The 27,051-nt window shown below is 38.6% G+C and overlaps 1 protein-coding gene across 1 annotated transcript in view; it reads right to left on the bottom strand.

The window, feature by feature from the left end:
• The window catches only part of LOC118850912 (receptor-type tyrosine-protein phosphatase N2-like), a 212,030-nt gene that overhangs the window by 101,794 nt on the left and 83,185 nt on the right, over positions 1–27,051 (bottom strand). Inside the window, exons 5-7 of the mRNA XM_036760536.1 lie at positions 10,121–10,372; positions 8,098–8,138; positions 6,016–6,401 (exon numbers count right to left, since the gene is read on the bottom strand). Of these exons, the coding sequence (XP_036616431.1) occupies positions 6,016–6,401; positions 8,098–8,138; positions 10,121–10,372 (679 nt within the window). The remainder of the gene's footprint in view (positions 1–6,015; positions 6,402–8,097; positions 8,139–10,120; positions 10,373–27,051) is intronic.

The following is a 27,051-nucleotide window of genomic DNA, read 5'->3' as shown; positions in this document are numbered from 1 at the left end:
ATAATTAACATTAATGATTAGCACCAATTATTCTAGCTAACATTTATGAAGCACTTCAAGATTTGCAAAACACCTGACAAACATTATTTCATTTAATCTTCACAACAGCCCTGGGAGGTAGGTGCTGTTATTACTCCAATTTTATAGACAAGGAAACTAAGACAGAGGTTAAGTTACTTGCTCAGTGTTTCGCAACTAGTAAGTGACTGAGGGCAGATGGGAACTCAGGTCTGCTAGACTCCAGGCCCAGTACTCCATTTCAGGTGCCCCAGGTTAAGTAACCTGGCCAAGGTCATATGGTTTTATACATCCATCCATTCAAGACTACATCTGATTGAATTATTGAATACCTATTATATTCAAAATACCATGCTCTCTGTTTTTTTTCTTTCTTGGCGTCACTCTTTTGAAGCTCAAGATTTTAGTATTTTTGTGTTTCACTTTTTCAAAGTAAATTCAACTGACTAGCTCAACATGTCTCTTCTAGTCAGATGTATCAGAAGAAACAGGAATACATGTTTTGAGCTGAGTGGGAATATATGTTATAGAACCAGAGCTTTTAGCATCAGGAGTTATCATAAGGTCACAGATCTGGAGCTCAAAGGAACACTAGAGGACACTAAGTCAAATAATCCTATTTAATAGATGAGAAAACTGAGGCCTAGACAACTAAAATGACTTGCTTACACATAAAGAAGTGGCCAACAGAATTTCAACTGAGGCCCTCCTGACTCTAAGACCAGTGCCTTAAACATGCTGCAACAAACCTTGGTGACTTTGGTGACCACCTAATCCAATCCTCTTATTTCATGAAGAAGTGAACCAAAGTCTAGAAGTGAAGTGACTTCCATCGTCACAAAATAAGCATGAAGACTAAGGACTAAATCTGGTTCCAGCTTCAGCTCTCTTTCCACCATACTAATGACCTCCCTTCCAGCCCTAAGTTCCACAAGTCTACGTGTGGAGTGTAATAGCCCTGCCATAAGCCTTTGGAGGATTTATTGAATCCAATTAAAAGTCAGTTTCTTTTCTGCTAAGAAGAAAGCAGGCCTTTGTTTGTTTTCTTCCAAGCTTCAAAACACATTTCTACCCTGTGATCTCTTCTCTCACCCTAAGATTAAATGGTTCAAACATAGGTTGATAAAATATTCCTTCTTGGAGCATAAGGCTTGCTCTTTACTCAGTTTGACTAAGCCTTCCAGTTCATAAAGAGGATAAAAGTGAAAATGACAAACCATTAAACCAAATAGCAAGCCATTAAGTCATATCCTATCTTATCAGAAAATGTAAAAAGCAAAATGACGCTCTGACAAAAATGAGACACATTCTTCTGCCAACCAAATTTCAATGGGAAAAATACAGAATATGTCAGTGACCAGGTAACGGTCTACTCTAAAGGCAAGTCTGGATCTGATGCTCTTAATCTTTTATGCATCATAGATCTCTTTGGTAGGCTGATAAAACCTATGGAAACCTTTTCAGAATGTTTTTTTAAATTAATAATTGAAGAAAGTGCTACATTTTAGTTAGAGATTAGTGAAAAGAAAGATATAATTTAATCCATTGTAATGTGATGTATATTGTTGTACATATCACTAATAGGCAAATTACATGTAATGTACATATTGCATGTAATATACATATTACATGTAATGTAATACAATCAATTCTTGGATTCCAGGTTAGAACTTCTTTCTTAGTAATTCTGACTTGTATTGCCAAATATGCAAATAAGTAGAATGGGGATTAATAGCAGCAACTACCATCTTGGGGTGTTAATAAGAATTAAATGAGTTAATAACAGTAAAGCACTTGGCACATAGGAAGTACTATATAAATGTTAGATTATATTATTACTATTATTATTATATTAAATAATTATGGTCCTGATTATTTTTCTTTTTAACGGATCGGGTTACCTTTCATTCTTAGAGATATTTCCTAATCACTTCTATCCCCAACTCTCCCCCACCCCCAATTATTAAAACAATCCATTACTTGATCCACATCATTTTAAATTGAGCTCCCGAGTCTCTCTGGACCAACTGAAAATCTAAATTTGTTGACTGCCAAGCAATCTGTCAATAAATGCAACACATTCTCAGCATCATTGGTGGGAAAACATCAGCTGTAGACCTATCCTTTGCCAGTGACAGAAGAGTTGTGGAAGTGAAGCTTACATTCTGTTCACTCTGAATCTAGAAAACAAATGAAAAGGCAAAGGAGAAACAAACAGAAGTAAACCAATGTAATCTAAATGATGGCTTTCTAACTCTAAAACATATTTTAAATGTAAAATATGCAGGTCTAAAGTCCATTTCCTCTGTGTGAACAGAGGAACGTGCTGAAATCCTCATCCTAATAACAGCTTCATTTTCTACTGGAAAGTTACCAGCAGCCGACAGGAAACAGTCCATTTCGACAGGCTTCTCTCCATCAGAAAGTGCTGAGGCAGCACCTGAGAGGCTTCCTAGACAATTGCCTACACTGAAACTGTCATTTCACTAGTGAGATTAGCCCTGATGTATAGTATGGATTGGTATGGATTGCCTTGCTCTAAGCTTCTGAAAGGTCACTAGACAAACAGCAGGAGTCATCTATTGTTCTCCCTGTTGACAAGTCAGCTGCCATTTTGACAAGTCTTTAAAACTATCAGAAATCTGTTTCTTTAAGAATTACATGGAGATGTGCATCTCTACTTTGAGGTATAATTAAAAACCAGCATCTCAGCAGTAAAGCCTGCAGTTCTAGCCATCTCAAGCCACATATGCAAAGCCTGGGCAGCCAGAGACTCTAATACAGTGAATGAATCACCTCTGACATCTGTCAACTATCCCATTGAGTACAATCTTTCTGGGAACATAGAAAGGCAGAAAGTAACAAGCTTCAGGCTTTGGCATATGAATACAGGAAGCTTCTTAGTCTAATCACTACAGGTTGTAGCTGCAAAATAGAAGCCCTATGACCATCACAACAGCTAGACAATAAAAACAAAAATAGGCAAATCAATAGAAAGTGTAAAGTGTCATTTTCAAGAGGTAGACAGATGTCCAAAGGCTTTTCTTTATAAAAAGCAATAGGGTGATGTTTCAAATAAATACAACGATATTCCATATTGATTATCACATGATCACCTATGTCTGCTTCAGTCATTAGCAGCTTATTGTGTTGTCAAATGAAAATGGATGGCAAGGTGCTTGTACTAGCCACGTTCCATGCCTAGAATGCTCTTCCTACTTATCCCTTCCTCATGGAAGCCCTAGCTTTCTTCAAGGGTCAAATCAAGAGCCCTCTCTTACAGGAAGTTTTCCTTGATTCTCCCAGTATTGCTTCTGTCACTCTAAAAAAATTACTTTGTATTTTATGCACATGTTGAATATTGACTTACACAAGAAAATGTTTTGTCCCCATCACATAATGTAAACTCCATGAGGAGAGGGAATGTTCAGTTTCTTGTTTTATATGCCCATTGTCTTACACAGTGCCAGGAACATGATAGATACTTAATAAATACTTCTAAATTGAATAGCATTGAATTGCGTAACAATTCTATAAGAAAAACCACAGGGACAGATACAAATGAGCAAACAAATACATGGTTTTTGAACAAAAGAGAGGAAAAGAGGGCTGCCTTGATGAAAGATCCTGTTGGGAAAAATAAGTCAATGTGTTTTCTAATAAAAGATTGAACATCTCAACCACTAGAACTTACCCCCAAAACACAATCAACAAAAGCTGAAAATAGTCTTAAATTTCAAAGACTTATCAACATTCAGGCAAAAGCTGTCATCTCACAATGTGGTACAAATGCAAACCACAACAAATTTTCTATTCAGTTCTGGTATGGAACTGTTTTCTCCACTAATGATATCATTGGTAGCTGAGATGCGGCAAGAACTAATACATGTTGGTAGATTTAAACTCTTGTTGGGAATAATGAGAAAGAAAAAAAGTTTGAAATTATCATTGCCAGAGAGACAAATTCAGGTTTCATGTAAACTTTTTTTCTCATTGCTCAAAATAATTGAAAAGTCAATGACTTCTGCATCCCTTTTTATCTACCCTAATGCCAATATGATGATCAACCTTAGAAAAAGTACAGTCTATTTTTTAAAGAGAAAGAAAAAAAAAGAATGTCTGAACTACTGGATATATTTTTCCTTTGAAATACTGCTTTGGTTGCTTGGGGGGAAATAGCATATTTTTAAGTAAAGTATAGCATCAAATGTCAGATTCATTAGTGATATAACCTGCAAAAATGGGGTCCACTGCTTCTAGCTTGTTGGGTACATGATGTTTGGATTCCTATTCATGTTACTTTCAGATCAAAATGAGACAGAGGAAGGAACACTTTGTTACTGTGAATCTTTTCTCCCTTGGTGCATGACTCACATCCTGCTATTTGGGATACTTTGATGTCAAATATTTAAAGCTTGTAGTCTTCTAATGGAGGGAAAGAAACTAATATATAGCATACATTATTAGAACTTCGCATACCAGAACTCTAGCAAATTCAGCCCAAAGGAACCCAGAGTCTTCCATTTCCTTCTACCTGAAGCAAACTTCCAGCAAGACAAAAGCTAGTGCTGAATTCAAAAATAGAAACTGTATCATCTTGAATACTGACATTCCTCCTGCACTATATATATATATATATATATATATATATATATATATATTGTTCCGACTGAAATACAGGCACCAAACAAACTCCATATTGTGGAGCACCCAGGGGACAGTGACCTGGAGGTGGCCAGAGCAGTAGCATGGAACCCTGGGAAGTGAAATATAACTGACATTATATGACAGGACAAAATGCCTTGTTTGAGAATCTCAGGTACGGGACTTCACAGTGAGGCTTTGCCACTCAGTAGCTGTATGACCTTGGGTTTGTGGCTAAATCTCTCTGACTCTAACCTTCTCTGTAAATGAGAGGACTGGATTCTGGTATTTTGGGTCTCTTCCAGTTTTAACATTCCATTATTTTATGATTCTAGACAATAGAAAATGATCCCTTCAATCTGTTTCCTTCTCTCAGCTTCTGCCCTGGTTTAGACCCTCTTTGCTTCTTGCCTGGATTATTGCAAAAACCTCACAAGGGACATCCCTGTCTCTGGTCTCTCCCTTCTCCAATGTATTCTGCATGTACCTGTGAAACTGATATCCCCGAAACATGGTTTGGATGGCATCATTCGTCTGCTCCAGAAGCTTCGGGGGCTCCCTCTTGCCTCTAGAATAAAATAACTCCCCTCTTGGCTATTTAAAGCCCTTACCAGTCTTATTCCCATCTATTTTTTCTAGTCTGATTTTAGATTACTTTTTTTCATATCATCCAAACTGTTCTGATGTCTTATTGCCCATAAACGAATTCCTTTTCTGACCCATGTGCCTTTCAGAGGCTGTCCCGCACACTTGGAGTGCTCTTCCCTCTTCACCTCTGCTTTGTTTAACCCCTTAACTCCCCTAAAGCTCAGGTTCATATATCATCTCCTATACATGGCCTTTCCTGATCTCACTGCTTGTTAGCATTCATTGCCTCCTGACTAAAACCAACAAAATCTACCAATTATTTGAAAGCATCCTGTATAAATTTGGAATTTGCTTATCTGTGAAAATATCACTCCCCTCTTAACCCTGGCTCTCAGAATGTGAGTTTTTGATTGGGGGGGGCGGCATTTATTAGTGGTCTTTTTGTCCCCAGCAATTAGCACAGTTCCTGCCAAGTAATAGATACTTAAGAAATAAATGTTTTTTGAATTGAAATGACCTGAGGTCCCTAAAACCTACTCCAAAGATACAGATCAAATATCTTCACATCACAACCTCAAAATTTGTTATAATGCATGCTTACTACATATGTGTATGTATGTGTGTATACACCATGGATATATACCGTATATATATATATATATACCGACATATAGGTATCTATACATACATATATGCATATGCATGTATATATGTGTATATATAGATACATATACACATATACATAATTTGGAGTTTTCAACTTACTCTATTTCTGTCACAATGTAGCCATATTCTTCCTCATCAGAAGACTTCACTTCTAATTGTAGGCCTTCCCCAGGAATTTTGGGTGGTCCTTCAGAGAGTTTTTCATCTTGTTTCAGATCACCCTGCATCCAGTCCTGAAACTCCACAAATTCATTGGCATCAAGGTCAGCATTTGGTTTCTTCTCTGCTGTCAGTTCTTGGGAATAGGTCTCACTTTTCACATTTTCAACCCCAACATTCTCCTCTTCAGAGGAAAAGGAAGATTCGGTATCTTCTGATTTCTTGGTCTCTGTTTTAAAGGGCTTTTCAGAGGGAGGTCCTTCAGGTAGATGTTGAGTATCCTGCTCATTCTTAAGGCCCACCAATTGGGTATTTAAACCTTTTACCTGGTAGAAATGAAAGAAAATCCAATTGTGAAGCAAGTTCTTGAAGGAAAACAGACCATTGTGGTCCAGGAAATTTGTAATAAAATCTTTTATCTGGAACTAACCAGGAATGAAAATACAAACAAAAGGGAGATGAAATTAAAATAATGATAATAAGAGAGCATTTAGAGAATGCTTTTAAATTTACAAAGAGCTTTATAAATATTATCTCATTTTATCCTTACAGTAATAACTCACAATACATATTAATTCATTTTATCCTCTCTATAACCCTCGAAGTTAGGTGTTATTATTATCTGCGTTTTGCAGATGGGGAAACAGAGGCTCCTTTAGCATCTTAATCTAGAAGCTAAAGAAAACATAAGGAGAAAGATATAAGTCCATCTAAAGGATATGTATAGCTGTTTCAATTAAAGAACTGTCCATCTTTAAGTCTAGCTGTGATGGCACCACCACCTGGCTAATGTCAGCAGTCAGAATGACACATAATGCTGGATTTGAAGTCAGAGAATTTGAGTTGGCCATGGCAACTTACTGTTTGACCTTGAGCAAATCCCTAAACCTCTCTGGGCATAAACTTCTACATACTGGACACTAAAGTCCCTTTCGGCTGAGTCTATAATCTTATATCAGTTTCTTCAAAGAAGATGAGGACATTTTATAAATAGCCTACATACATAGGATCATAGAGCTAGAGTTCAGAATGCCCTCAAAGGTCATCTAACCCAACCCCATCATTTTATAGATGAGGAACTGAAGCCCAGGTAACATACAAAGTCAAACAGGTAGTGAATTTGAACTCAGTTCTTCTGACTCTAGAACTAGTTCTCTTTATATTGAAGCACAAAGGGCTTTGAGTGGCCTACTGGTATCTAATGATGTCACAAGCTGGTGACATTTGGACTCATTTGAAAAAAAAATTTAAGTCAGCATATCACCTATTTTATATTACTTTTATGATAATACATTTCCCACAATATAACTTAAACACTGGGATTTGTTTTATAGCCATATTGCTATATCATGTTTGTTGTGTAAAACAAGAGAAAAATACAATGCAAATAATGGATTTTCAAATTGTTTAGATAATTAAGCAGAATGATCATCCTGATATAAACACTTGCCCAAGTTAGGATCCAGGGTGGAGCCAACATATAACAATTAAGGTACCACATTACATAGATTTAAATTTAAACCAACCATTCAGACACGCTTTTATAACTCATCCAATGTATCTATCACATGTCCTTACCTTTTGTAATAGTTTATTTAATATATGCTAGCTCACTACAATACTTCCCTAAGATAAAGACAAAACATTTTCTATTATCTGGCAAATACAGCTGCTAAAAATTTCCCTCAAGGGAAAAAAAGGTTGAACTGCCTTCTTGAGAATATCAAAAGCAAAAGGAAAAAAAAATGAATGCATTATGCTCTGAATGGACTTCAAGTCATAAAGTCCTGCACAGATTCCAAAGTCAACACCAGTTCTGTGTAAATGATGCATTCTTTTTACCGGTCACATGTTTTTAAAATGAGTTTCCTCTGTGGTTTTTATGAACTGATAACTGCAGCATTAATTTGTTCTACCGATTTGCTTCTGAGGAGAATTGTTATATCATTTACTGCCATAACCCAGGATTAATAAACCTCCCTGTGACATATAATATTACAATGAAAAAAAGAGAGGTTTTACCTTCTCATCAATTCCATCATCACTTTCCTGCAATCTGTTACCTGTAAAAGATATGAATTTCTTATCAACATTCTCATCATTCTCATATCACACAGCAATGTGTCATATCATATTTAAATCAGATAATCATACAGCATACTCCCTTATAGTAGATTGGCAATGAACTGTTCTAATTACAAAGATAAACTAAATCTACTTGGAATGCAGGAAATAGTGTTCTTATTCATTCAAGTGGGATAGAAGCTGAGGAATATACACCCAGTTCAGTCATACATCATTGCCTGACTTAGTATCTTAACTCTTCATGCCCATACCCCCAAGAAATCCAGAGTGCCTGACGGTTATTCATATTTATGCAATAATAAAATAAAGCTCCAAGCGCAAGCATACAGCACTGTTAAACTGACTTTTCAGAGTTAAAAGCATTTAGATGGACAGCTTTAAAGTTACTTGTTGGAATGATTATATACTTTTATTTTTAAAGCAAGCTAGACATAATGGAGATTTGAAATTCCATGCACAATCTTTTTTTTTTTGTTCTACTATGTATAGAGAGGTTTGTTTTAACTGATGTTTGTGTTAACATCAGAGCAATAAGTTAATTAAATGATTATGAGGCTGTTACTATGGTGAGAAAGCTCCAGTTTTTCTCCCTACCTATATATCAAAAATAGCATGCAGATGTTCAATGAATGACCAATCGGTGAAAAGAACAGTGCTAACTCTTTAAGCACAAGGGGCAGATAAGTGGCATTGTAGATAGAATGCCAGGCCCAGATCCAGGAAAACTCCTCTTCATAAGTTCAATCCAGCCTCAGACAATTACTAGCTGTGTGATGCTGGGCAAATCACTTAACCCTGCCTCAGTTTCCTCATCTGTAAAATGAGCTGGAAAAGGAAATGCCAAACCGCTTTAGTATCTTTGTCAAAAAAACAAACAAACAAACTCAAATGGGGTCACAAAGAGCCAGACGTTTAAAAAATGACTGAAAAACAACAAAACACTTCAAGGCTGACTATAAGCTATCTGAGGATAGGACCATGTCTTGTGAGTTTCTTTGTATCACTTATCATTTAGAGCATGGCTTTCCAACCTTAGGTTTTTATTGAAACAATAGACAATATATTTTGTTTTGCCATTTTAGTGAGAGCTTTGTGGTAGCTAGGCTTCATTTACTAAAGCATTTATGTAAATTTATATGCCTGTAGGCGGGCTGCATAAATCACACTATGGGCAGCATGTGGCCACTGGCCACAGTTCGGACAGCTCTGATTTAGAGTGTAGGTATTCAATCAACATTTGTCAATCAATGGAAATTTATGGCAACGTGGAGCTGACTTTGCCAATAATGAAAACATTTTCCCTCTGAAGCCAAGCCAGCCTTTGTTCTAGGTAGGCCCATGGATACTCCCCACACCCTGACCCTTATCAAAAAAGATGTAAAGAAGAGCAATAGTGAACGAAGATACCAGTTCTCAATAAATCTAAGTAATGACAAGCTTATCAGGAAACTCAGTCCTGAAAAAAGGCCAGGAGAATCTCACTTGACCTTCTCAGTCAAGTGGAATGCCGTCATCTGGGGAATGATCTTTGACTTCTTCTTCATGGAGCCATATCATAAGACCAAAGCTAGAGTAATTCCTTTTTCATTTTATTGTTCCCATATATGAAAACATCCACTCTCAGAATCCAAAACACTTACTATTATTTTTTTTAAATCTCAGTCACTACACCAAGGAATTATACATCCTCAGAGACAGTAATTTGCCTTTCAACATAATTGCCTGGGTAGATTTAGCCTGTTCAGAGAGCTTGTAGCAGCAAAGTTCAAATGGATAAAAATCATTACCACAAATCCCTGTCTCCCCAATAGAAACCATATCTCAGGTTTCAGATAACCTTTACATCTCTCAGCAGCACCTTAATTCCATCCCTCCCCGCCCCTGAAATAGTATACAAAACCTAATTGACCATGGATGGGATTTTATTGCATGAGGCAATCCAAGAAGCAAGGTCTCTCACCTTGTAAATTATCTTCAACCATCAAGCCATTCTGGTAGTCGTTTGATTCTGGACTGTTGATCCCTTTCATTTCTTGTTCCCTTTGTTCTCCTTCAGCCTCAGCTCCCACAATTCCTGGCACTTCTTCTGTATTTGAACTTTGCATGGCATCTGTGATCACATCAGCCATCTTTTCCAGCTCCAGGGGACTCAGACTGTCCACATTTCCTCTTTGTTTCCTCAAGTCCGTCAGGACATTTTGAATCAAGGTTTCTGTATTACCAAAGAACACAAATAAGACACTTCTTTACATTTTAATAGAAGAGAAAAAGTCCTAGATTTCAAGGTGAGCATAGGGAATAGGTGGTGGTAGGGGTTACCCAATCTTCAGGATATATTGAATCATGGAGGCTTGGACATGGAATTAGCATAAAATCTACATTTCTAATTCTGGCTGTGCCACTTAGCTTTCTCTGTTTTGAGGAAATGATATCCCCTCTCTTCGCTTTTATTTACCAAAAGACATGGTTTTACATCTCAGTTATTCTTTTTAATGGATGGATGACCCTGAACAAGATTCTTAATATCTCTGGGCCTCACTTCATGATTGGAGGGTGCCTCAGTAGCTCCTGTATATTTAGACCAGGCCTCCAGTTATGCTTCACTTCAATCCCCGGATTTTTTAGCATGGCATCTGGCACCCTTATCCCTGTCATCTCCCATGCTCATCAAGTTCAACAACCAGAATCAAATAAACTCTTGTCACTGCTTCAGGAAAAAGTGTGTCATTCCATTTCCTTATGACTCTAGTTGCCATCCCTGTAATTTTCCGAAGAAAAACACCCCCTCCCTGCCCACCATTTTCCAATATATATGTTGTCTTTCCCAATCAAAAAGCAAACTTTTTGAGGTCAGAGACTAGTTTCTCTTTGGTATTTGCTTATTTAGTGCTTAACATAGTAGTACTTGGCACATATTTAAGTGATTAGTAAATATTTTATTTTTCATTCATTCACTGTACTGAATGGTCTCTAACATCTTTCCCCTATTCTAAATCTATGATCTTTTGATCATTTGATTCTATCCTGGACTTTTTGACATTATCCTTCACCATATTATACAGTGATCTTGCTATGTAAGACCTACAGAGAACTCAGAAGAACATCATAAAATATTTTCTTCCCTTTTTAGCCAAGGGTTGGAGGTGGGAGGGGAAGAGTCACAGTCTGGACCTGAGGTTTCATTGATATAAGGAATTCTCAGCATGCAAACTTCCTCCTTAGATGTAGATGGTCAACTCATCTATAACTAAGGCTTTATGAAATTGTCTAGAGTACTGACAGTTTAAATGGCTTACCCTTCTTAACACAGCATGCACCAGAGGTAAGATATGAACACAGACCCTCCAGATTTCAAAGCCTGTTCTCTATGCCCTACACTATGATGCCATTCAAAATGTGATTAATGAGTCAGAAAATGGAACCTTTGGGATATTAAAGGAATTTCAGTAGGGTGTGATTCAAGATTTCTCTTGCAGATATTGGAAGACTGCTATTCAGAGAATGACTGATTGTTTCTCTCTCCAGTGAGAAGGAAAAGAAAAAAAGGACTTACACAACAGTAACAGGAATATTAGATGACATAGCAGTGGAATGGATTCAAATTTAAAATGAGGTAGTTGAAAATCTAGCTGAAGATGAGTAAGTGTAATGATTTCAATAAATTTTTATGAAGCTCTTGAACTATGCAGAAGGTTCTATGCTGGTAATGTAAAGATAAAAATGAAAACCAGTATCTGTTCTCAAGGTACTTACGTTCTACTGGGAAATAAAACATATAAAAAGATAAGTAAAGAAAAATAATTCTGGGATGGAGAAAGCACTAACAACTGGGGAGATAAAGAAAAGTTCCATGTAAGAGATGTAATCTGAGCTCAACTTTGAAGGTACCAAGAAATTCTAAGAGGAGGAAATGAAGAGCAGGACCATTCTCAGCATGGAAAACAGCATGGAGACAAGAAATGGGATGCTGAATTGGTGGAACAGTGTGTAGGGCAGATTGCCTAGAATATTTTGGTCCATGAAAGGGGGTAGTAGGAAATAAGTCTGGAAAGATAGACTGGAGAAAGCTTGGGAAAGAATTCACACAAAAGTCTCTTTTCAGCCTTCAATTCAATAAAACCATTTGACAAAATGGCTTTGCAAATGTATATAGTTTCAGTGCTCAGTATTGGCCCAGATACCAAGGTTTGTTAGATAGCTGTACTGTTTCAAGAAAGGTAGAGATCAATCGGAAACCATTCATATCTTTAAAATTCAAACTTAGGCTACTTTTAGTTAATCAACAAACACTCATTAAGCATCAACTATGGGGCAGACATTGTGCTAGGTTCTGGGGATACAAAAATATGAATGAAATGGCTTTTGCCTTCAAGAAGCTTGCATTCCTTCAGTTGAGATATCAAGAACATAAGTAAGTTTTATTTAAAAAATAAAAGAGAAGCTGGGGGGTGGGGAAGAAGAGGGGGAGTGGAAGGAAGAGAGGCATTTAGCAGCTGATCAGATCAGAAAAAGGTTTCAAGTTGAAACTGGCCCTAGAACTGAGTCTCAAATTAAATAAGGGATTTTAAGAGGCAGAAGGGAGTGCTTACTATTCAACAGGAACTTCCACCAGCTGTAACAGAAGGAAACCTAAGGGATATACTTTCACTAACTTGAACAATGTACTTTCCTTATACATGATGTTCAAGTAATTCCCCAATTTATAAGCAGGTTGTGGTTCACTTTTCCTTGAAAAAAAATTTTAATCTGAATTTTTTGTTTTGTTTTGACACTGCTTCTCCCTATCTAACCTGGGCTGGATATACTGTAGCCACTCACTGATCCTCATATTCTTCCACACATGGAAATTTTGACCTGCTCTGTTTTTCTGGCCTAGGCTGATTCACCCCTTCTTAGGCAGCCTGGTGGTCCTCTTCTCCCACAGGCTCACCACCTTGGTACTAGACTTAGTGTAGACATCCAATGGGCTTTAGTCCTACTGGAGCTCAGAACTCCTGAGCTCAAGCAAACCACCAGCTTCAACCTTACCAGTAGCAGAAACTACAGGTATGTGCTACCGTGTTCCATAATCAGACTCATTTCTAAACCTCCACATTTAAGTTATCTATACAAGATATATAGCAAATTTTCCGAGAGGAAAAAAATCTGGTAGTAGTAACATTCCTAAGACATATCAGAAAAAGCTATTTAAACATTAGTAAAGAACACAGTATCAAAGTAGGATAGGACCTACTTTGAACACTACATAGGGTTATCTAGGCCAGCCTGAACTTGAACAAGAATCCAAGCTAGGTGGTGCCAGCTAGGTGGTGCAGTGGATAGATTGCTGAGACTGGAATTAGGAAGATCTAAGTTCAAATCCAACTTCAGATGCTTACTGGCTGTTTGAACCTCAGCAAGCCACTTGACCTCTGTTTGCCTCAGTTTCCTCAACTGTAAAATGGGGATAATAATAGTGCTTACCTCCAAGGATTGTTGTGAGGATGAAATGAGATAATATTTGTAAAGTGCTTAGTAGAGTGCCTAGTACGTAAAAGATGGTTAATAATGCTTGTTTCCATCTTTCTTTCCTTGTCCTCTACAACAGCTCTGATACATGGTTATTTGGTTGATGATTTCTAGTGAGCAAGAACCCACCATTTATAATCTTTCCAGGGATTTGATTTCACTTTTGGATAGTTCTGATTATAATTTTTTTCTTTGCTTGGAGCTAAAATCTGTCTCTCAGAAACTTCCAGCTGCTATTCCGAGTTTTGTCCTCTGGTATTCAAAAGAACACATCTAATTATTCTTCTGTACAACAACCTTTCAGGTTTCTAAGATTTTTCTTCTCCAGATTAAAACATCCTATTTCTTTCAACTCACCTGTCTATGCATTTCCTAGAAGCTTTTTACCATCTTAGGTCACCCTCTTCCAGATGCCCTCCAGTTTATAAAAATATTTCTCCAAAGACGGCACCCAAAACTAAACACAATACGCACAGCAGTCTAACCAGGGCAGAGTACTAAGACCTCACTCATTCTGGACCCCACAGCTTCTTTAATGTCATATTCAATTGCACTGAGATTTTTCGCTGTTGTATCTCACTGTCAATTCTTATGAAGCTTGTATTTTACTAAAGACCCTAAGACTTTTTTTCAGATACTTATAATCTATCTATGCATCTTCCTTTCCTAATTTTCCCCTGAACCAGCCAAGAACTAATTGGGGTATTGGACACATTCTTTAAAAATAGCAAGAATGGAGATATATGGGAATATTTAGACTTTAAGCAGGCACCAGATATAAAAACTACCATTTATAGAGCATTCTCAGTTTGCAAAATTTGATCTTCACAACAACTCTGTCTAGTAGGTGCTAATAGGGAAGGGGAATGCACTAAGCATTCATTAAGCACCTTGTGTATTCCAGGCACTGTGATAAATGCTTTACAAATATTATTTCACAACAACCCGATGAGGTAGGTGCTATTATTATACCCATTTAACAGATGAGCAAACAGAATAAGAGAGGTATAGTGACTTGCCCAGAGACATACAACAAGTAAGTATCTGAGGTCATATTTGAACTCAGACCTTCTTGGCTCCAAATCCAGATCTCTATCCACTGTGCCATCTAACTGCCAATAGAGAAATAAAGGAAGGTTTCCAACGCTTTGATTCTCATTCATTCTCTCTCTCTCTCTCTCTCTCTCTCTCTCTCTCTCTCTCTATGTATATATATATATATATATATATAAATATATATATGTATGTATGTATGTGTTTACAGACATACAGAAATTCACCATTAAAAAAGTTTAGCTGTCATATCTGAGTCTCATAATAAGTTTGTGAAGTAAAGGTGAAGAAACTGGCTATCAGAAGAGTTAAGTGATTTGCCCATGGTCACACAGCTGGAAAGTGTCTAAGAAGCATATTTGAACCCAAATCACTGTGACTTCTGGTTTTTTTATTACCCCACATTTCCTCTTGGATGCACATTATCATTCTGGGATGGCCAGGACAAGAATAAGGACACATCATAATGAGGCAGAACCAACTAAAATGGCAGTGACAATTTCTCTGGGGAATCTAAGATAAAAAAGCACATACAAACTAAATAGGACTTAGAAATCCTCTATTATGCTACATGGTGGGAAAAAACCCAGTTCTGTCTTTTATACCCTCCTCCTATCAACCAGGGATAGTGCTGGACTCTGAAACTGCTTTTGTAGCCAAGTGACAATCTTGCCTGGTCAATAAAAGCTTTATTCACAGAATAATGGATGACAAGAAAACAGAGTTTGAGGTTATCTAGACACCTTACAGATTTTTACAAAGATAAGCAGCTAGAACATTATTACAACTTCTATGAGGATACATTCACATGTCTTTACCCTTTAATCAAGTAAGCAGGTTGCTTTTCAGGATTTTTGCCTGAATGTAAAAGAGGAACATTTTAAAATACCTTTTTGCCTCCATTTCTGAAAAAAAATCTTTTCAAAGGAGAAACACTGTCCACCCCCAATAATATTCTGGGTTATTTGGAAGGACTTATTAACATATCTTGCTTAAAGCTACCCTATTGATCCTTAAGGTTCCATTTAGCTTTAAAATGGTATAATTTTATATTGGAGCAATTTTCTAAGTATAGTTATTATAGTTATTATAGACACAGACATATTGTGGCTCAAACTCTTCCCCTCAAAACATAACAAAATATACAAAAGGAACAAAATCAGTTTATTAGCTAACTTTTTAAGTCAGTTAAGAAGCAGTGTGGTATAATAAGTAGAGAGCCAATCTCCAAGTCATGACCTCAGCTTCATTCAATCAAGAAATATTTGTTAAATGTACTAGGCACTATATTAAATGGCGGAAAGATAGATCCAAAAATAAAATGGAAAAAATCCCTACTCTCAAGGAGTTTATATTGTTTTGGTGGAGACAACATATATGTATGTAGCTATATACAGAATAAACATTTTTTTAAAAAAACCAACTATTTGGACATAAGGAGATGGAGAGTGTTAAAGTTGGTGAAGCAGAAAAAGCTTCATGTAGAAGGTGATGGTTGAGCTGCAGTTTGGAGGAAGTGGGGAATTCTATGAAGCCCAGTTAAAGAGCAATTGCATTCCAGGTAGGGGGATGGCCCGAGAGATGGCAGACAGAGAGACAGGAGATGGGCTACTATATGTGAAGACTAGAGAGAAGGCCAATTTGACTGGACCATAGGGTGCAGGAAGCAGGATAATGTATAATGAGGCTGGAAAGATAGATTGGAACCAGATTGTGAATGGCATTAAGAACCAAACAGAAAAGGTTATACTTGATCCTTGTGCCAACAAAGAGCCACTAGAGTTTATCCAGTAGGACAGTGATATGGTCAGATCAGAGCCTAAGGAAAATTATTTTGGCAGCTCTGCAGAGGATGAACAACAGTGAGGAGATACTTGAAGCAAGGAGACCAATTAGAAGGCCAAAGGCCAAAGTAATAACCTAGGTGAGAGATGATAAGGCCCAAACAAAGGTGCTTAGCTGTGTGTTTAGAGAGAAGAGGCTAGATACAAAAGATGTTAATAGAAGTAAAAATGTCAAGGTTTGGCAACTAATTGGACACATGGGGCAAAGGAGAGTGAAGAGGTGAGAATAACACTGAGGTTACAAGCCTGGGAGACTAGAAGATTAGTAACATCTTCAACAAAAATATGGAGGTTTGGTAAAGGGTTGGATTGTAGGGGAAAGATAATGAGTTCTGTTTGGGATATGGTACATGTTGCATTTGAGATGCCCAATGGGCATTTGATGATGGAGGACTGAAGCTCAGAAAAGTGATGAGGGCTAGATACACAGATCTGTGAGGCTTCTGAATAGAGGTGATAATTAGTTCCACCTACCTCCTTCACTTTACAGGTAAGGAGACCAAAACCTGAAGAGGTTAAGTAACTTGCCCAAGATCACATAGATGAACCCAGGTCCTCTGCCTCCAAATCCTGCTCTTTCTTCTGTTCCAAGGAAAAGAATTTTGACAAGGATGTGTAAAAGAATTACTGCTGGAAAACAGCAGCTACTTTCCTCCCTAAACCTGGCAACTGAGCAAAAGGACCCTGACAATATTACAAAAACAACATCATTATTGCTGTTTTCTCTGTGCTTCTATACAAGGGCTGGCTCCTTTACAGAAAGCATAAAAGATGCACTTTGAAAATTAAAGGTGCTTCCTTGTTATAGTCACCGTTGCTGTTGTTTTGGTCATTCATTGTTCATTCTCGGGAAAGTTTCCCATCAGGACAAGCCCCATAACTGAGTGGCTTACAATATAACCTTTTCATTTCTACTTCTCATCTCCATTAACCAAAACAAACCAAGCTCTTTTCTTTTCCCATGAGTCTATTATATCAGGAAAGTCTTATCTCCACTTCTGCAGGTTCAGTGCCTGCAACAAAGAACTAGTTGGCTCTCAAACAAAATCGAAATAAGAAGGGAAAAAAGCTCACACAGGGGTGGGGATAGGGGAAGGCAAATGGCCACGGGTACTCTTGTATACTCTCTTCTAACAAGGTCTGCAGGTTCTCCTAGTTTATTGAGCAAACCAGAGCCGGAGCAGCCTCTTGCCTCCTCAAGCAGCTGCTTTGTCTGGAGTGCCCAGAGTCACTGGAAAAATGACCATCAAACATACAGAGTTAAAGGCCAACCTGGGGGAGACATGGTCATAGGCATGGAACTGCACCAATTCAGAAAAGAACTCACCATTTCATATTTGCTAGAGGAGATGTGAGCATACATGGAGAGATCCAGAGTGGTATGATACTGAGCATGGGACCCTATCCATTGGAGAGGAAGATTCCAGGCTTAGTCATGACACTCATGATAGATGTCGGACCACTGCATTAGAACTTGATAAGTCTGAAGCAGGGAGATATTGTAGGGTAGATAATGAAGTACAGCTTTTAAGTAGAGAAAGTATTTTCTGCAGAGAATTAAAAGAATGTAGCCTCATAGCACAACAGCTATGTTTTATTTGGGGGCAAGGAAAAGAAAGGATATGTCTCATTAAGTGGTTCCCTTTGTCTTGCAGCATTTGCCTTTCTCTGGTCCTACAACTATATCCCACATAAAGTTAGAGGTTCATTTCTGATGAAATCAATGAAAACATACAATGTGGTATAGGAAAAAGGACCCTGGATTTGGAGTTCAAAGACCTGCATCTGAGTCATGGCTGTCACTCACTAGCTGGGTGGTCTTGAGCAAATCACTTCATTTGTGCTTTTGTTTGTTCATCTGTAAAATATAAGGGGTTGCCTGGGTGTCAAATGTCCCTCCTGGTGCTAAATGTATGATCTATGACAAGGAAACAATATCAACCCGCATAAGAAGGCCTAAAGCAATGAATTATGTTCAAAAGGCACCCCTTACCTTTCCAAAGAGAAAAAAAACTGTCTTTCTAAAGGGGAAGGGTCAGCAGACCCTGGCTGAGCCTAAAATCACTGCCCTTCACGGGGAGCTCCTCAATAGGTGTGACCAGGAGCTAAGGTTGCCCATTTGCCATATCAATTGCAGATCTGGCCTGGCAGAATTATCAACTGTGATTCAGGAAGGTCTGTTCCTTATCCTCAAATCTTATCAACCTCACTTTGTCCCTGCCTGCAGAAAGACCACCTATGGCTCCAAAAAAGCAAAAGAAAATCTTTTCTTTGGGTGGGGAGATAGGAATGGGGGAGCTAGTCAATGACTTGTAACTATAGCATAAAGAGAAGAGGCATGTTGTTGCTTGAGGCAGACTTTCCCTCACTTTCAGCCTATGAATTTCTAGCGCTTCCGATCTGCTTCTGCTCTCCAGCTTGCCAGCCTTGATCCTGGCTCTGTCTTCAAGGACCGCTTTCTGTGAAACTTCTAGCCTCCTAACTAAGGACTCTGAACTTTCAGCCTTCTGTCAGTTACTGGCTTCTACTTTCCCTCTGGTTCTGGACTCTCTTTTCAACTTGAAATTTTATTCTCTATTTCTGAGTGAGGTGCTAAAGTCACTGAGGAAAGCAGGAGAGTGTCCTGGATATTGGTAGGTGGCAGTGACAAGGATTCAGAACAGATGACAGGATCTTACACAATATGACAAGAGAGGTGACAGTCTCACTGGGTTTAGTCCTTAGCACCACATTTTAGCAAAGACAGAGACAAATAAGAACACATTTAGAGGCTGGTCTCCTGGATTGTGAAGGGACCTGAAACTATGCTGTAGGAAGATGGGGGAGGGACGTTCTGCCTGGAGAAAAGAAGATGGGGATGGGGTTCAAAATGAAAACTGCTTTTAATCATTGAAGGACTACCATAAGCCACTAAGTCTTAACTGGAAGATGGGAGGGCAGAGCAATAAAGGCCTCCCAAAGCCTTGCTTTATGGGGCACTCAGAACTTTCTGGGTAACTTTTCATTTTGTGTCAGTGGTTTTCTTGGTTTCAACATGAGCACGAAACATCATGTTCCCACATTAGTTATCTTCTAGTTCCCTACCGCTTTTCAATTTCCTTTTATGTGTTGTCTTTCCCCATTGGATTGCAAGCTCCTTGAAGGAAAGAACTGCTTTTCTCTTTCTTTTCTTTTTTCTTCTATATCTCTGGGTGCTTAGCACAATCCCAGGCTTAATAAATGTTTATTGAATTGATCAGAATTAAAGTGATTAATTCAAATAATGAATCCTCCTGAAGTGGTCACATTATTTACAAACATCCTACTTAGTGCAAAAAACCACTCTGAAGTGGTTGTATATATTTGAATTTACACTATTCAAAGTCATAATTATGTAAACTATGATAATTGGTTCCAACTCAATGGAAATATATGGAAAGGGGATTTAAATAATGTGGCCACTTCATGGGATTCATTAGTTGCACTAATCAGGATTTAGCTGTATTATAAGGATTAGACTTGCTTTGTTTGGACCAAGACTGAAGATACAATGGAAAGAGTGTTAGATTTGGAGTTAGAGGACTTGGTTTGAGTCTTGTCTCTGCCACTCACTACCTGGGTTACCTTGAGCAAGTCATTGAATTTTTTTGTACTTCAGTTTTCTCATTTATGCAATAAGGGAGAGAGACAAGTGTTTCATGGTCCCTTTGATCTCTACAGCTATCATTCTGTGATCCTCAGATCCTAAATGGGACCCACAGGAGGAAGTTGTAGAGGTACAGACTTTGGCATAAGCAACAACTTGTTAATAATTAGAGTGACTCAAAAAGTGGACTGGGCTATCCTGAAGGTAATGAGCTCTCCATCAGTTGAGATCTTTAAGCAAAGACTTAAGGATCAATTAGGTAGATTCCTGCTAAAGGAGGTAGATATAAATGACTAGCAATAGGAAAGTAAGAGAAGAGGCTGGAACTTTTTCTTTTTAAATAGAGCAAGGGAAATACCAAGTAGAAAGAAGCTTATACGATAAACCCTCCCAAAGGTTCTAATTAGCTGTTGGTGAGACAAAGCTTTCACAGATCTATCTTCCAAGTAATTTAACAGGCTTGGTGGCAGTAGGGAAGGACCAGAAGTTATTCTAATGGGAGGGGCAAGGAGAAGGAAGTCTTCACAGGTGGTTTTTGCTGGTTTGATTACAACAGGGAAGGTCTAGAAGTTATGGCACTGGAAAGGGGATGACTGTGGGAGGTCTCCTCCCTCCAAGCCTAGCATTCATTCCTCTCTAGGAAACTATGGCAAATACTATATTTTTAGCCATGATAAAACAAAAGAAGAACATGCATTTGCCTAGTGACTACTTAGACACTCATTCGTTAGCAAGCTGGGATTATGTGAGCGCAGTCAGCTTTAGTCAAACTGTGAAGTGGACCATATTGTCTTTGATAGCTTTGTTCTGGCTCTACTTGGCTACCCAGAGGGCAGAAGTGAGAGTACAGCATGGATATGAAGAGAGAAAAAATACCTCCTAACAATGAGGGGTATCCCAAAGAGAAACAGGTTCCCCTCTGGACCTATCCCTGATATTCTGGATGCCTCTTCTACTGTCTCTTTCTAGAATGTCCTACAGTGCCTGGGGCCTCCCAGCCTTGAAACAGCCTAACACTCCCACAGCCTGTTCCACAAGGCCCACAATGCTTCTCCCATTGGTGCTGGGTACCTTTGTCCCTTCCCCCAAACCCCGGTTTGTTCAGCTCCTTTTTCTGGGTTGTCTTCCCCCACTAGAATACAAGCTCTTGAGAGCAGGCACTGCCTTCCTTTTTGGTTGTATTTGTATACTCAGAACTTATCATAGTGCGTGGCATAAAGTACATAATCAATATAAATTCTTGTGTCCTTCCTCCTTCCCTTCCTCCTTTCCTTCTTCTCTGCTTTTCCTTCTTCCTTTCTTCCTCCTTTTCTTCTTTCCTTCCTTCCTTCTTGTCTTCTTTCCTTCCTTCGCTTCTTCTTTCCTTACTTCTTCCCTCCTTTCCTACTTTCCTTCCTCTCTGCCTTACCTCACTCCTTTCCTTTCTTCCTCTCGTCTTTCCTTCCTTCTTTGCTTCTTTCCTTCCCTCTTCTCCCCTTCCTACTTTCCTTCCTCTCCTTCCTTCTTTTTTTCCTTTGCTTCTTTCCTCCTTCCCTCCCTTTTCACTTTCCTTCCTCTCCTTCTTCCCTTCTTCCTTCCTTGATAGATAACAAGTTCCCCATAGATGAAACTATTAAGTGAAGGTTTGATGACTACCTATTGTAAATAAATTAAAAGGGTATTTCTGTTCAGGTATTAATTGGCATGGATGATCTCTAAGACTATGATTCTCTCTCAACTATAAGATAGAAAATAATTGGTCAAAGCATTGTCCTCCTAAGGGCATTTAGATTCTAAAAGGACACTTCCTGAGATGGAATGCCTTAGGCCAAAGGAATAAATCTCTACCGGTGGAATTTGTAGGCATTGCGCAGGGGCAGTCAGGGAGGGATCCCCCTCAGATTACACCTGCTTTGCTTAGAGATGATACTGGCCCTGTGAGAGTATGACACACAGTCCTCTCATTTGATGAAGCCAAAATTGGACATAGGATTGCCTAACCAGCTAGCCTGTTGTCAGAGATCTACAATTAACAAAAGTTCATCACTACTTCCAATCCATCCTAATATTTAATGACCCTGACTATAAACCCTTCTGTTAATCCACCAAGAATCTGTCTTCCTCCACTCACCTATTTCTGTATCCTTACTAGAGCTAGAAAAGAGCAGGAAGACAGTGCCTCATAATCAGGGTAAATGTTTAACAACTGGCTGCAGCACATACTTTTAAGCTGAATATGCATTATTAACATTCTGTCTATCCCTTTCTTAAGTCTAGACAATTAACAAAATATTAAATCAGTTTGTGATTTGTAGTGTATGCCAATTTTGAAAGTGTAACATTCACACTAAAAATATGACAGAGCCTGAAACAAGATGACTTTGAAAAAATATCTCTACTCATAAATATTTTTTATATTCTTAAAGACGTTCCAAATCAGAAGTCGCCTGCATTTTGTAGTTCCTTTTTTAAAGAAATGCAATGTGAGATTTTTTGTTTAAAAATATGACCATAAAACTAACCTGGAAATGATTTCAACATAAAAAATCAGGAATAAAAAAATCACATGTTGGAGAAGGGGTTAGTGCATAGCTATGCAGGCAAATTCTGGGTCAATTATAAGTTTATGGTGACTATAACTGCTCAATATATGATCACAGATTTAGTTCTAGAGGGGATCTTAGATGCCATTGTATCCAACCTTATACCTTTATAAATGAGGAAACTGAGGCACAAGAAGGTAAGTGACTTACCCAGGATTCCATAGCTATTAAGTGTTCTATGCACGGTATTTGTACTCAAGTCCAGCACACTATCCATCACACCACCTAGTTGCCTTGGTTTTTAATACACTGAGGAAACTAGGTGGTGTGATGGACAGTGTGTCTCCCAAACAACCCTTCATGACAGAACTCCTTGGGCATTATTAACCACACTGCATTTCCTCAAAAATGTTCCCCTCACCTCTTCCATGTAGTACTTCTATGACTTTGGGCATTTCCCTTAATCTCTCTGGGCTTCAGTTTCCTTATTTGCCATTTAGTTAAAAAATAAATGCCTACTACGTGCTAGGAACTATGCTAACCACTGGTGATAGAAAGAAAGACAAAATAAGGAGGATGGGTGAGATACTTTCTAAAGTCCTTTTCTGTTCTGAATTGACAAGCCTATAAAAGACGAAGAGAAATAAGGAACTGCACATTTTAAAATCCTCAGAGCCCTGATGGAGCTGATGGGGGACATGAAATGGGAACACAATCAAAGATCAAAAAGATCAAAGTGGGCAATTCTTTTATTGCATTAAGCGCACTACACAAACCTGTGACTCTGACTCGCTTAGGATGACATTTTAAGTAGCTTTCAGTGTTCCGAGGGTGATATCGCTAGGCAATTACGTAAAATGTCAAATATCAAATATGTAAGAATTGGAAAAGGAGATCAACTTGCAATGACTCCCGATGAACAACAACTGTAGGCTTGCACTACAAAGAATGGGCACTTCTATAGGGGTCTTCAAGTGACAACATGATGAGCTTCACAAAGGTAATAGTCATTCTTAATAAGACTCTTAATCACATTAGCTTCATCTTGAAGGATGCAATTCATATTCAGTTTCATTTGCTTTAAGCACCATGAATCTGTAGGAGTATAAAAGTATCCTACTTAAGCTGGACCAATGTAACCATATGCTTCTTTCTAGTTCTCAAAGTTCTAGGATTCTTCATCAAATTGGGCTATGACTATCATCATCAAGGAAGTACTGAATATCAGCGTAAGTAAATGAGAGGGTATGGAATGGAAAGAATGTAGTTGGAAGCAGAGGTCCCAGGTTCAGATCTTGCATCTCCATTAGAAGTCATTTGTGAGGTCTTTGAGAACTTCTGGGAGCCAAGATGGCAGAGTAAGCAGTAAATCACAGTAACTCTCCCATATTCACCTCTAAACAACTATAAAATAGCACCCCTAAACAAATCTTAGCACAGGAGAACCAGCAAAAAGATGAGGTGAAATAATCTTTGAGCCCAAAAAGCTTGGAAGAAAGACAGGAAAGGCTGTCCCACTCAGGTAAAAAAGGAGTACAGTACAGGACAGGAAGCATCCCAGCAAGCCAGCAGCAAGCTCCACCTCAGCAAACCAGCTGGAGATCCTGAGCCTCAGTATAGTGAAGCAGGCAAACACCAACACCAGGCCAAAATAATCATTGAAAGAATCCACCTATCACCTCAGGAACGAGATAACAAAATAAAAACTTCAAGGAACATTATAGCCAAATTTTAGACCTATCGTGTCAGAGAAAAAACACAGCAAGTGGTCAGAAAGAAAGAATTCAAATATTGGGGAGCCACAATCAGGATTATGCAGGATTTAATAGCTGCAACATTAAAAGACTGGAGGTCATGGAAGAAAGGCAAAGGACCTAGAGTTACGATGAAAAATCACTTACCCAGTGAAATTAAGCATAATGTATCAAGAGAAAAAATGGCTATTACATGAAATAGAAGGATTTCAAACTTTCATAAGGAGAAGATCAAAATTAAATAAAAATTTGATCTCCAATATCAAGACCAAAAGAAGCATAAATAAGTGAAAAGGGAAAAGAAAAATAAGGGATTCAACAGAGTCTTTTATATCCCTACATGTGAAGATGATACTTTTAATGCTTAAAAATTGTATCACTAACAGTATAGATAGAAGGAATATATGTAGATAGAGGGTACGGGTATAAGTTGAATTTGATGAAATGATACTTAAAAAAGTAAGGGACAGATGGTGGCTGGTAAGCAGGAACTAGTATGAGCTCCGTACCGAGTCCCTCCAAAAACCTATAAAAAATGGCTCTGAACCAATTCTAGAACGGCAGAGCCCACAAAACAACAGAGGGAAGCAGGGCTCCAGCCCAGGACAGCCTGGATGGTCTCTGGTTGAGGTCTATCCCACACGGAGCTGGGAGCTGGGAGCTGGGAACGGAGTGGTGCAGAACCCAGCCTGAACGGCGTGGACCATCCAGACCGGAAGCCGGGCGGAGGGGGCCCTAGCGCCCTGAATCAGCGAGCTGCGGCAGTTACCAGACTCCTTAACCCACAAACACCAACGACTGCTGAGAAGGTTAGTGGGAAAAGCTGCGGGAGTAGAAGGAGTTCGCGGTTTGACTTCCAGCCCCCGGGGCAGCGGAGGTGGGGCAGCTACAGCTGTTGTTACTTCCGGCTCCAGGCCCACCTGGTGGGAGGAATTAAGTGGCGGATCAGAGCAGGAGTGCACAGCCTGCCGAAGATCTAAGTCCAGTCTGGGTTGGGGGTTGGGGAAGGAGCAGTGCTGGTGTGGCAGAGCTGGCACCTCCCCCCCAAATGTGGAACATAGAACTCTGTAGTCTACAAGCAGTCATACCCCACTGAAAAACTCAAAGGTCAAGTTAGTTGGCTGGGAATATGGCCAGGCAGCAAAAATGCACTGAGATTCAGTCTCAGACTTTGCATTCTTTCTTTGCTGACAAAGAAGACCAAAACATACAGCCTAAAGAAGTCAACAAAGTGCAAGAGCCTACACCAAAAGCCTCCAAGAAAAACATGAACTGGTCCCAGGCCATGGAAGAGCTCAAAAAGGATTTGGAAAAGCAAGTTAGAGAAGTAGGGGAAAAATTGGGAAGAGAAATGAGAAGGATGCGAGAAAACCATGAAAAACAAGTCAATGACTTGCTAAAGGAGACCCCCAAAAATACTGAAAAATACACTGAAGAAAACAACACCTTAAAAAACAGACTAACTCAAATGGCAAAAGAGCTCCAAAAAGCCAATGAGGAGAAGAATGCCTTGAAAGGCAGAATTAGCCAAATGGAAAAGGAGGTCCAAAAGACTACTGAAGAAAATACTACTTTAAAAATTAGATTGGAGCAAGTGGAAGCTAGTGACTTTATGAGAAATCAAGATATTATAAAACAGAACCAAAGGAATGATAAAATGGAAGATAATGTGAAATATCTCATTGGAAAAACCACTGACCTGGAAACTAGATCCAGGAGAGATAATTTAAAAATTATTGAACTACCTGAAAGCCATGATCAAAAAAAGAGCCTAAATATCACCTTTCAAGAAATTATCAAGGAGAACTGCCCTGATATTCTAGAGCCACAGGGCAAAATAGAAATTGAAAGAATCCATCGATCGCCTCCTCAAATAGATCCCAAAAAGAAATCTCCCAGGAATATTGTCGCCAAATTCCAGAGCTCCCAGATCAAGGAGAAAATACTGCAAGCAGCCAGAAAGAAACCATTTGAGTATTGTGGAAACCCAATCAGAATAACCCAAGATCTGGCAGCCTCTACATTAAGAGATCGAAGGGCTTGGAATACAATATTCTGGAGGTCAGTGGAGCTAGGATTAAAACCTAGAATCACCTACCCAGCAAAATTGAGTATCATGCTCCAAGGCAAAATATGGATTTTCAATAAAATAGAGGACTTTCAAGCTTTCTCAGTGAAAAGACCAGAGCTGAATAGAAAATTTGACTTTCAAACACAAGAATCAAGAGAAGCATGAAAAGGTAAACAAGAAAGAGAAATCATAAGGGACTTACTAAAGTTGAACTGTTTTGTTTACATTCCTACATAGAAAGATGATGTGTATCATTCATGAGACCTCAGTATTACGGTAGCTGAAGGGAATATGCATATATATATGTTTATGTTTATATATATATATATATATATATATATAAGTGAATGTGCATGTATGTATATATGTATGTGTGTATGTGTGTATATATATATATATATATATATATATATATATATAGAGAGAGAGAGAGAGAGAGAGAGAGAGAGAGAGAGAGAGAGAGAGCGCGAGCAGACACAGGGTGAGTTGAAGATGAAGGGAAGATATCTAAAAG

This window comes from Trichosurus vulpecula, chromosome 5 (genome assembly GCF_011100635.1).
Source record: "Trichosurus vulpecula isolate mTriVul1 chromosome 5, mTriVul1.pri, whole genome shotgun sequence".
Taxonomy (NCBI): domain Eukaryota; kingdom Metazoa; phylum Chordata; class Mammalia; order Diprotodontia; family Phalangeridae; genus Trichosurus; species Trichosurus vulpecula.
The sequence above is the reverse complement of the archived record's forward strand: the minus strand, read 5'-3'. Positions and strand labels throughout refer to the sequence as shown.